General features: G+C 43.7%; 1 protein-coding gene across 2 annotated transcripts in view; it reads right to left on the bottom strand.

Moving 5' to 3' along the window:
• Nucleotides 1-12369, bottom strand: part of UGCG (UDP-glucose ceramide glucosyltransferase) — a 39123-nt gene extending 26754 nt beyond the window's left edge. The window contains exon 1 of one of the 2 annotated variants that reach the window (XM_005294791.5): nt 12071-12369. In XM_005294791.5, the coding sequence (XP_005294848.1) occupies nt 12071-12168 (98 nt within the window). In that variant the 5' untranslated portion in view covers nt 12169-12369. The remainder of the gene's footprint in view (nt 1-12070) is intronic. The other variant, XM_042850384.2, reaches the window with a different exon arrangement.
• Between the last annotated feature and the right edge of the window lie 352 nt (nt 12370-12721).

Raw genomic sequence — 12721 nt, 5'->3', positions numbered from 1 at the left:
CACCTACAGCCCCCCCACACTTGGATCCTGCCAGGCTGAGTCTACCTGAATCGGGGATCAGGGCTGGGTGTGTGTGCAAGCCTCTTTCCCTCTTGGTTGCTATCTTGGTGTGCCTGGCGCAGAGGAGCAGGAAGGGCCCTGGGGAGTTTCTGGGGTGGGCCCAGTCCTTGCACTGTGTCAGGGTCAGGTGCAGCCTCATCACTGAGTGGGCTGCAGGGTGATCTCCCTCCATGCAGCCAGTGGCCTGTGCTCCCCACTGTCACGCTGGAGCCTCGGTATTTATTTACTGACAAATAAAATATGCAGCATTTTAAAATATTGTGTGCAAAATTTTTATTTTTATTTTTTTGGTGCAGAATTCTCTCAGACGCAAGATTAGTTCTAGCGATAAAAGAGCAACTAAGGAAAAAAACATATGCAGAGGTCATTATTGTATCACATGATGCCTCGAGTCCAAAGTGATGATTTAACCTACAATATTTTCTGAGAGTTGTGAAGTTCCCAGATCTCTGGTCTTCATTCCATAGTTTTCTTTTCAATTGCTTCAAATGGGTAGTTAAGATTGGGGGGGGGGGGGGGGGGGGGAAGGGGAGGCAGAAGAGAAGGAGGTAAACTTTCCCTATTGTATCCCATCCTACAGAGATGACTACAGAAGAGTTAGAAAGAGGACAGCATCAAGGAATCCAACTTCTGCAACACAAAGCACAAACAGCCGCTCTGGCTATTTTCCAGGATCAAATGGCCACAACCAGGCTATTTTTAAGGGGGTGAGGGTGGTGGTTGTTTTTTCAAAAATAAACAGGCTCTTAGATGAATTCTAACTAGAAGTTCCTGTTTAACGATAGCTCCTACAGTTGATCAACACCTCCTCACATAGCAGTTACAAAGAAAGGGTGGCCCAGAGTCACATTTTATGATTCCACTATGACGACATTCTCCTCTGTTACATGTTACATACCCAGGTATAAAACAAAGAGGTAACATCTGAATGGAATGCACTGAAGCCAAGACTGGAAATAAAACGCAAGAAATCAACACATGGAAAAGACAAATGCCATGAAATAGATGAGATACAGAATTAAGGTGGAAAAACATGAGAACAGAAAAGAATGGAAAGACTACTTAACATTTAATATATAGCTGTAACAATTCCTATCATCCATGTAACAGAGTGTTTTTCAAAAGGTAGCTATTATTCCCCAAAGCGATTTCCCCAAAGTGTTAAAGCACAAATGAGACTAAAACCCAGATTTCCTGACTCCTAGGCCTATGACCTATCCACTGACTTGTGTGCAAAGATAAACGGAAACAGGGGGATGTGACACAGAGAGAATAGGATTTTAGTGAAGAGAGATTTCTTAATTTTAAGTCCTCAGATAGGGCTGGTATTCTTTAAAGGAGACTGTTCCAGAACAACTCAACATATGCAGGGCATTCTGGTTCTTAGTCAATCTGAGACTTGGCACAGAGAGATCTGATCTTATTTTGATTTCTCTTTTTACTACCAAGTACTGCTTAGCATACAAAAATTGCTAGTACAATTTAATAATTTTCCCATTCCAAAAAAGTTAACACTGTACCCTCCCCCCCCCCCACCTCTACAATTTATGCAGAGATTTTTAATTGAGAAATCTCTTCCCTGTTCAATCAAGTATGATACGTAGACACAGGAGAAACCAGTAAGGTTGCATATAATAAGCTGTACCAGCATTAAAACTAGTTGGAGCCCCAGCACTTCTATCATGTTAGTTAAGTGCACTTGACAGCATATAAAACAAGGAGGTTAAAAACAAAAGACACCCCACCCACCCAGAGTGGCTGAACCAGAAGCCTCGTGTACACTAGAGCTCTCACCAGATCAGAATATGCAAAACTAGAGGGAATGTACTTGCATATTTTCTAATTGTAGGAAAGTCTTTTGTGTCTTCAGAGGGTTGTCTCAATATACTGAAAATAATGTGGTTTTTTTTAAAACCTACTTAAGAGGAAATCCCCAGGGGACAATACAGGGCCCCATGTGTTCTGTGGCTGCAGAATCTACCCCTTGCAACCGATCTGTGTTCCAGAATCTCAAACTTTCATTTTAAAAAAAAATCAGAATTGTATTTAATGCTTATGGTTAGACACTAAACTTTAAAACAGAAATAGTAAGCCAATGCAGCGTTCTCCGATTCTGCGGCAAACCTGAAATAAGATCTGAAAAATATGAACTGCCCCCTTCATCTTAATGAATTAATAAAGACGACAATTTAAATGACAATTCAATTATTCTACTGTTCAACGCTTTAGCAAAATCTCTAGCTAGCCAATGTGTTTATCTCACAGTCTGAAGTTCTCTCTTAGTCCTCCCCTGGTGTCATCTGCCTCCTACCCAACTGTCAAAGCCGTCTACTTCATCCCCCTGACAACTTCCATAATGTAGGTAAGGATTATCAGTACAAATATCTTTGTCATACTGAAAATTGGAAATATGGGGACCTGGTGAACCGAGCATCAAAAATAAATAGATACTATTATACTGACTGTGCTAGACACTTTTAATGAAGGACACGCCATTTTTATATTTAAAATAAAGCTGCTACAGGATTTCCAGTGTGCTGCACTATAGTTCCATAGACCCAAGAAACTTAGCTGCAATTTAGGCTCAGACCTTGCTCTTAATTCAAGAGGATTTTAGATTGGGAGCTCTTTCATGGTCTCTTACTAAACTGCGTGAATGAAAAGGTCTTAATTGGAACATCTCTCCCAACTCTATTCTGTATCCACAAATTGCTAGATATACTGATTTCTGCTCTAATTTCTGATGTCTTATGGACTGGATGCACGTTAACCTTTCCTTATGGATTATGGAACATTGTCTCTTCGTGGCTGCATATTAGAAAGTACAAGCCAATGGAAACCATGTCAGGTTAAAGTGTTTCCTTGCTAACGTATTATTAAACTCGACGTTTCAGAACTCTGACTCTTCATTATTGGTTTGTTTTTGCATTTACTCAGTATGGACAGAAAAACTAGACTTAGCTTTACTTGCTAGTTCTTAAATCCAATACAACAAAGCACAGTTTAAACTGCAAACCCTACAAAGAATGTTTAAATCCACCACCATTTGACATCCCACACACCCCAAATTTAATCATGACAATATTTCCATTTTTCTTTACAAAATCTAAACCATGTGATTATCTCTTTGAATAGTTTTTGAAAATGATTTATTTTAAAAATTTCAAAAAGTTCATACATGCTGTCTTTCTGTCACACATTACTTCAGCCACAGAGATGTCAAGATCACTAACTCTATGCAGTTAGTCTACCTCAGTAAAGTCTGTTGAACAGCCTGTGAAAAAACAAGGTTTTCCACAACATGGGAGTCAGAAGGCTTAAGACTCCAAAAATTATGGTAAAAAGAAAGCATTCTCCCTTTGGAGAAGTGATCATTGTGCTTCTAAATCAGTTATATGCATGACACCCATGGTCTTAGACAGGAGATGCTGTGACACCATCTGACTCATCTTTTTTTATCCTGGAATATCACTCCTTCAACTAAATTTATGACATTTCAAAGATTTCTGAAGGAACAGGATAGGTTGACATTACATATTCTTCTTTCCACAGAAAAATAGTTAAGGCCCTAATTCTGCAAATGATTGAGTTCAGCAGTCTGCGTGTGCACATATGCTACCAATGCAGGATAAAGGCCTAAGTTTGTCCTTGACCGTGATCCCACAGTACTTTGGGCCAACAAATTATTTCTCTGTCTTGGGTGTGGAACTGTAGTCAAGAATCCAGAAGCCAGTCTCAGAGAGACACTGAGCAAGATGTCCCAGCTAACAACGCCACCTCCAAAAGCACAGACTATTCAACGTGCAATGTCCAGGCTAGCACAAACTATTAAAAACTATCTGCACAATTTTAACTACTGGTCCTAGAACATTCAAGTTATTTAAATTGTCATAAAAACCAAATCACAAAGACTTCACAGCCACATTCAAGACAAACTAACCCCAGCCCAGCCCCTGCAAAAACTGAAAATACACCTAAAATAGAGCAGGAAGTACAAGAGCACAGACAGCTGAAGTTGAAATAGAATCATGACGTGGAAAGAAAAGAGGCAATTTAATAAAATTATTAACAATTCTTTAATTTTTGTGGAATAAGAAAAAAGTCTCAAGATTATAATCTTCTCTAGTAAACCCCTAGTATCAGAGGACACATGATTCTAGGAAGCACAAATGATTCTAGATGTCCAGAAAATGAAGTGTTCCATTAAAAAAAAAAAACATGAATATAATATACCATAATCACATTTAATTGAATAAAAGGTCAGCTGCAAGTTCTTTGCTATAAAATTGTCACACTGCTGCAATATTTACATTAAACAAAGACAGGAAGCCATTATCAAATGCTATTCTCAAGTATATAACAATTGTTTGATTTGATATCACTTCCTTCTTCAACCAATCCCTACTCTGCACCCTGTACACACTATTGCCTTGCAAAGAGGCATGTTAACCCTGAAAGATAGATTGGTTTAGTTTTGCATTTGTTTTAGGAGGTGGGGCAGAAATCAGCCTTCAATTTTCATACTGGTACATCTGAAAGGGAAATTATTAAATATGGAAGAAGATGACCTAAAATACAATGCAACAATACTAGAAATAATTGTTAACTGAACTAACTGTCCAGCTGCAATACGGTAGTTTTAACAGAAGGAAAAAATCAGTGGCAATTTGGTCTTCTAGGAAGAGTTCTGTTCATTACAGCAATTTCTGGAAACTGTTTGTTTTGGAGTTAGTTTAACACTGTGTTGCCAATGTATTCTAAATCATTATTGGGGAGTCCAAAATTAAGCAAAACACCATTTCATGATCTACGTTGTCCAACAGAAACATTAAGTCTTACTCACAAAAAGGAATTAGCAGATATATTGCTAGTTGCTCTGGGTATGCGAAAGACAACTCATTAACCTAACTTAAGATAGGCATTACTTCAGAACAAAACAAATGGGGAGGGGGTACCTAACTTATGCTGCCACTGAACATCATAAGCTATTTAACAGAAAACTCTATTAATTTTGCTCAATCCAAAAATGATAAAAATTCTCATCGTGAGAAACTTCTTGCCACATATAATTACATTTGAAAGATACTTAAATTTGGTATTCCTGAGCCTCAACATCAGAGCAACAACACTACTGAAAAGTGTTATTTATGACAAAGCCATGTTTAGAGCCAAATCTTAGGGCTAGTCTACACTGGCAACACTAAGGCCTTGGCTACACTAGGGACTTCACAGCGCCGCGCCAGCGCTGTGAAGCATGAGTGTAGTCGTGCCGCCAGCGCTGTGAGACTGCTCTCGCAGCACTGTACGTACTCCACCTCTCCGAGGGGAATAGCTTGCAGCGCTGTGCGCGAGCGTGCAGCGCTGCTGGCACAGATTACACTGGCGCTTTACAGTGCTGTACTCGCTGCGCTCAGGAGGGTGTTTTTTCACACCCCTGAGCGCAGCAAGTTGCAGCGCTGTACACCACCAGTGTAGCAAAGGCCTCAAGCGCAGCCACGGCAGTGCTTTAACGTGGCGTGTGTGGTCGTGGCAAAAAACCCACCTCCACGAGGGACGTGGCTCCCAGCGCTGTGCACGGTCTACACTGGCGCTTTACAGCGCTGAAACTTGCTGCACTCAAGGGGGTGTTTTTTCACACCCCGAGCGAGAAAGTTGCAGCGCTGTAAATTGCACTTAGGCTGGTGTAACTTACGTTAGGGGGTGGCTTATTCACACCCCCGAGCGACATAACACCGACGTAAGCTCCAGCGTGTACATAGGGTTAGATACAGTAGGATAAATCCTGTTTCCACTGAAACAGAACTTCCTACAGAAGTCAGGATTTGGCCCTAAATGTATTTCCATTATATTTTAATATTGCACAGTAGCCTAGTGAACTAATAAACCAGGTTTCATACCTATACTAACTAGTCTAAGAGTAGGATAACTACTGTACTTCAATCAAATCTCAGTGGTAGGGAGATCTTCCCCCTTAAGTTATTTTAGGTATACACACCAACAGTAGTATCAATTACTATGATTACAATGCTGTTTTATCTGAGCACCTTATAAACATTACTGAATTTATCTTTGCAGTACTTCTGTTTAGTATCAGCCTCATTTTATAGATGGGAAATTGAGGTGCAGATATTAAATGACTTGCCCAAGATCACACAAGGAGTCTGTAGAAGGGCTGGGAACTGAATGCAAGTCTTTAAAGACTTGGTCCAGTGCCTTAACCATAAATCCATCCTTCCTACCTTGCTTTCACCTCTCTCAAAATTTCTGCAGCATGCAAGAAAATACTACAGGTGACAACATCTATAGTAAAGGCTACCTGACACTTTATAAAACCCTGCTTTCAGTTACTTATAACTGCCGAAAAACCCAGTCTGAGGCAAAAAAGCATGGAAAATTTCAGCCTAAACAGTCTAAATTTGGAAAAAATTCAGCTGTATCCAAGAATGAGGTTAGGGAATTGTTTCAGTCATTAAAAGGACAAAACCCAAAATTCAACCATTTCCCTGAGATGCTCAATTGCCTCCCTACCTTGAAACAAGGACCTGAAATTTGGCAGGGGGTCATCTGGGTGACAGAAATTAGTCTTTTTCCTTCCTCAAGAAAATCTGTCCAGATTTCACCAAATTATAAAATCTTGGGGGGAGGGGAGGGATCTCAAATTACACATTCTCCATAGAGACTTTGGAGTCTGGCAGTGAAATTATCCAAAGATTCCATCTCCTTTGAGAACGTTCCACCCCCTCACAGCTTCTATCTGCAACCAACATGCACATGCACCATCCACACAAAGCAACAGAGTGTGCACCACCCCAGAGCACGAGGGGATGAGCTGGATTTTCCCTGCCAGCCTGCTGCGGCACCAGAACTGAGCTGAAAGACGGTCTCTCCTGTGCTGCCAATGCTTTCCTTGCTGGTGCCCAGGCACCATGGAAAAGGAGTAAAGTGGCCTGACTCAGATTCAGAAGGGTGAGGGGGAAGAGGTGCAAGGCAAGGAGGGGAGAGGGTCAAGAACAGATCAAGATGAGAAGAAGGGGCGGGAGCTGGGTCAGAGTGGAACAGGTGCATGAATCAGACAGGAGTGGAGGAAGCTAGGAGCTGAAGGGCTGTAACCACTAGAGATCACTCCCCTACATAATCTGGAATCAAAACCATTATTCTTGAATTTCAACATTCCTTTGGTGGCTACCAAAACAGCTGTGAAAGCCAAAGGCAAAGTGTGTCTCCATCTCCCTCTAGAGGCAGGTCCACACAGAAGATGATAGTCTTTTACCAGTTACTCTGTAGCTTACATGCTTCAGGACTGTGCCATGCAGCTAAAGATTCCAACCTCACTAATGAAACATGTGGGGAGTTTAAAGCTGAATGTGCCAAATTTATTTTGGGTGCCCAATTTTAGAAGACTAGGACCCAATTTTTCAGAATATGTAGCATATTATGGCACTATGCATGTTCAGATCAGAGCTCCTACTGTGCTCAGTTGCAGGAGAACTGAGAACTCAAAACTGTAAATGCAGGTATCTCAAGTCGGGTACAGAAAAGGAGTGGCCAACTGTGGACATTTTCATTTAAGTGATTTGCCAAACACCACACAGATACTCTATGGCTAAGGCAAGGATAAAATCCAATTCTCCAGGGTGGCATTCAATTTCCTTAACCACAATACCATCTAATCTCTTCCTGCAATCCCCTGCCTCATTCACCACACATCTTCCAACTTCTGCAGCAAATGAGACAGACATCTTACAAACAACAGTGACAGAAGGAATGAATTAAAAAAAATAGTATGTCATCATGTAATTAAAGACTATCATCACGCAAATACACGGGGACAAAGGGGGACAAATTAAGGATACACAGGCAATCTTAATTCAGGCATTTCTTAACTCTATGTTTATAAATAAATAAATCTATGTTAAAAGAACACAATGTCTATCAAGCTCAATGTAAGTAATTAGCATTAAAATAGTACAACCATAAATCCAGTGTTACTCAGTCTCTCTCACTCATTGGTTCAAAAGTTCTTTTTTAAGCATATATCTTGGAATGCTATAAATTTGAATACACCATTTTAAATGTTTCTTTTTAATTTTAGAGAGTCATTTGCACTACTCTGGAAGAATTTTGAATGGATACCATTGGAAAACATTACTTCATTTAAAAACGTTAAATTTAAATGGAGTGCTGGGGGAGGAGGGGAATCAAGAACTAGTCCTTGTTTTTTCCATGGTTTCCTAGAACTAAAGTATGTATTATTTCAGCCAACATTTTCATTCAATCACATTTTTCCTCGGTACATCACACACACTGCAGAATCTAACTTCCCCTTTGCCATGCATTCATTTTCTGTTAAATATGTCCACCTTAGCTACTCATAGCATCACATAGCTTCATAATTTAAAAGTTATTTCAAAAGCAACATGTTTTAGGCTCTCAAATTAACATATTTAGATAGTCTACAGTGGTAGGCCACAATCCTGCCATTAGATCAGTAGACGGACCCCTGCCCCTATGTGCAGTCCTTATTGACTTCAAATAGACTCCAGGTAGGCACAAGGGATTCATGGCAGATAACTCTGCATGGAGCTTGACTGAAATGGCTAAGATCTTTAAACCTGCCTAAAAATAATACATGCAGACTATATTCAACCCTTACCGTTAGGGGGGCCAAACCTTGGGAGTCTTCCTGGGGAATGGGCTTACCTCAATGATCCTAGCATACCATTATTGTTTTATAATCACATGTATTAAGTAGTTTTATAAAAATGGCCATTTGCCATGACAACAGCAGTAGCTACTTAAGATTTTTATCTTTGATGATATATTTAATTTCAAGAGCTATAAAGGCCACACTGTGACCCAATTCTTTTTTATTTTATTATTATTTTTTTTAAATCAAAGCCACTCCAATTTGAGAAAATAGTGATAGTTTCACTTCACCAAATACACCGCTACCCCGATATAACGCTGTCCTCGGGAGCCAAAAAATCTTACCGTGTTATAGGTGAAACCGTGTTATATCAAACTTGCTTTGATCCACTGGAGTGTGCAGCCCCGCCCCCCTGGAGCGCTGCTTTATCGAGTTATATCGGGGTAGAGGTGTATTGTGTATTAGAACTGTTCCCTGACTCAAATCCTATATGCCAAAATTCATCCCTGTGGATATAACACACACAAGTACATGTTTTTAAAGAAGCCACATCAAAAAACCCTGTAATGGAAACCTGCTGACAGGACTTTTACATTGGCAATTCCTGAAGGCACCAAGAGAAGAGGCCCCAATTCAGCAAGGTACTTAAGCATGTATGCAACTTTAAACATGGGAATGGGACTATTCACATGCTGGAAGTTAGGCATGTACTTAAGTATCTTGTTGAATCAGAGTGAAAGACTGTCCAATTGACTACAACTACAGAATTACAGGATGAAGGGCTGTTGTGGGTTGGTTTGTTTTTGTTGTAGTTTTTTTAACGGGGGGAAAAGAGGAGAGAAACACAGTAGAGTGCTTCAATCAAAGATACAGTTAACAGAAATGTAACTCTGTCCAAACAAGACTATGAGCATTCCACAACCTCCCAGGTTCAATTTAAGTAACTTTCAGTTCGACAGACTGAAACTATCTCCTGTTTGATGTTTAAGGCTGCAGTTCTACAGTCCCTTGCTTTCAGAACTCTCATTGACTTTGATGGGAGTCTTGCGGGAAAACATCTGGCTCCTGCAGGAACTTCAGATAACAGTACACGAAGGGGAGTGCCATACCATTCCTGTACAGTTAACTTTCAAGGAAGGAAGGTATGGTTTCTTGAGTGAATATGGAAGCAAAATGCAATTGAATTACAATAAAATTATTAATGCTCATATGTGGGTTTTCATAATTCAGTCAGCCACAAATTCCAGAAATGAAATCCTGGCCTGCTGGCCACACTACAGTCAATGGAAGTTTTGCCATTGATTTCACTGAGGCCAGGATTTCACAGACAACTAATTGTGGTATGGCTGAGTGAACAGCAAGACAGGAGACCCTGATGGCACAAACACCACATAACATGAAACAAAAACACAAAATGAAGACTTGCATCATTTACTAACAGCAGAACCTTTGATACTCTGTTACAGTATATTCTACAACAGCTACAGGAAAACCCATTTGCAGTAACCAATACATTGCTGTAGTCATTATAAGGTAAATTTGGACTTTTATTTGAACAATACTGATTGCATTCAAAAGGAACCCATCTCTTAATTTTCTCTCCCATTTTAAATACACACATCAATCCCCGCACACAGCCCAAGCAGAAATGCTTGGTCAATCATAATAATAAAAAAAGGAAATAAACAGTAGCAGGGAGCTTTTTTTAAGTACCTCTTCTCTTCAGAGCTAGAACAATAAATATACAGCACATATTTATACCTGCCTACTGTATTTTCACTCCATGCGTCTGATAAAGTGGGTCATAGCCCACGAAAGCTTATGCCCAAATAAATTTTAGTCTCTAAGGTGCAACAAGGACTCCTCATTGTTTTTGCTGATACAGACTAACACAGCTACCACTCTGAAACCTGTCTTCAGAGCTAGTTATCTAGGCAGATCCAGACCAGTATTCATTCCCCCTGCCATTATAAATTATCTTGAGAAACCTTGTCAGTGTAAATATCACTAAAATTAAGACTGTTCAATGTTGTGTGCTATTTAAGACTGAGCTGTTGTCTGCATCCTTCTAAAGAATGCTCAACATAACATTTTATGACTGCTGTCCCTAAGAGACCCTCACAAGAAACCTAAGGTCCCTCCCCAAGGCTATGCCACCAAGCAAACACTTTAAATGTAACAACAACAACAATAAAAAGAATGAAAAGCACACACCTATCACTGTAAGATCAGTACATAAGAAAGGAAGGTATGGTGGCGAAGGCCAGGAACTGCAGGTAATAGAGCCCCAAACAAAAGGCAAACTCACATATTTAACAATTGAGATGTGTTAGGGCAGGAAGAGGGAGACTCATGGGTGTGTGTGTGTGTGTGTGTATTCTGGGAGTGCAGGCGTGTGTGTGTGTGTAAAAACAATGAGGGCAGGCTCACTGGTCCGTGTATGTTATGAAAAGGCAGGTTTATAGGAGCATGCATGTATATACGATGTAGCAGCAGGGTTATGGGTGTGCATATATTATGGGTGTGAGTGTGTTGGTGTCAATAGGCAGAAAGCTCGGGGAGGGCGTGGGGGGGGCAGTCAGGTTCAAGGGGATCCATGTGTTAGAGGGCAGGCTAGCGGGGGGTTCATGTGTCAAGAGGTGGTAGGCTGAGGATGGTGTAGCTCGGGGGATCCATGTCACATGTATGTGGGGGGTCTGGCTCATGGGGATCCATGTGTCGGGGGGGGCTAGGTGGGGTCTGGCTTGTGAGGATCCATGTCTCGGGGGTCCATGTGTCGGGAAGGTTGTGTGTGTGAGGGGTGGGTCCAGCTCAGGCGGCTCCATGTCTCCAGGGGTCCTGTCCAGCTCAGAGGGATCCATGTGTCGGGGAGGGTCGATGTGTCGGGGGGCTGAGTGGGAGGCGGGTCCGGCTCAGGGGGGCCACGTGTCGGGGGGGCTGAGTGGGGGGTCGGGTTCCGCTCAGGGGGCGCATGTGTCGGGGGGGGGCTGAGCGGGGGGAGACCCGGCTAAGGGGGGCCACGTGTCGGGCGGGGGCTGAGTGGGGGTCGGGTTCCGCTCAGGGGGCGCATGTGTCGGGGGGGCTGAGCGGGGGGCCATGTGTCGGGGGGGGGGGGCAGAACGGTTCCCCCCCGTACCAGGGGAGGGAGGCTGCCCAGGCGATAGGCACACGAAGCTCCCCGAGGGAAATAAATCACCCAGCAATGCCCGCCCCCTTCCGTACAGGGCCGGCGAGCGAAGGGAGCTGCGGCGAGTCCACCTCCGCTCCCAGGGGCGGCAGTCGGGCCAAGCCCCCTCGCTGCTGGGCGGCGCCGCCTTGGGGGACGCGGCGAGGACCCCGGGCCAGCCCCGCGGCCGCACTTACGTGTAGATGATGGACATGAAATGCATGAGCCACAGCACGACGAAGAGGATGAGCCCGAAGATGGCGAGTCCGTCCAAGGCCAGGGCCAGCAGCGCCATCCCCTCCCCGGGGCCGCGCACGCAGCGAGAGGCGCTCGCCGGGCCGCTCCGACCCCCGCTGATGGCTCTCCCCGCAGTCCCCTCCTCGGTCCGCGCCTGCCGGACACGCCGCGCTCCACCCCGCCGCTGCTCGCGCACTAAACGAAACGGCTCGCCTCGCGCTGACAACCCTGTGGCGCCCCGCCCCTCTGTCACTCGCCGAGGCCACGCCCCCGCTCGCCCCGCCTCTCCCACGCAGTGACGCCATCCGCTTGGCAGCCCCGTCCCGCCCTGCCTGTCTCTCGGCTGCCGCCGGGTGTCAGCTGTGAGGAGGGAGGGGCGGGAACGAGGGGGCAGGATTCTCGCGGGAGAGGAGTGAGTCACGGCGAGGGCGGCAGTGATGTCACGGCCCCGTCAGGGGCACCTGCTCACAGGAGCAGCTCCTCCCTGCTGGGAGGGGTGAAGGGGGACTGCGGGGTGGGAGGAAAGCTGGGGAGGGAGGGGACAGGAAGGAGAGGAGGGGAACTTGGGAGGGACGGTTGGGAAAGGGGGAGCTGGCAGAGGGGACAGGAAG

Source organism: Chrysemys picta, chromosome 6 (genome assembly GCF_011386835.1).
Source record: "Chrysemys picta bellii isolate R12L10 chromosome 6, ASM1138683v2, whole genome shotgun sequence".
Taxonomy (NCBI): domain Eukaryota; kingdom Metazoa; phylum Chordata; order Testudines; family Emydidae; genus Chrysemys; species Chrysemys picta.
Note: the sequence above shows the minus strand (reverse complement) of the source record. Positions and strands in the feature narration are given on the sequence as shown.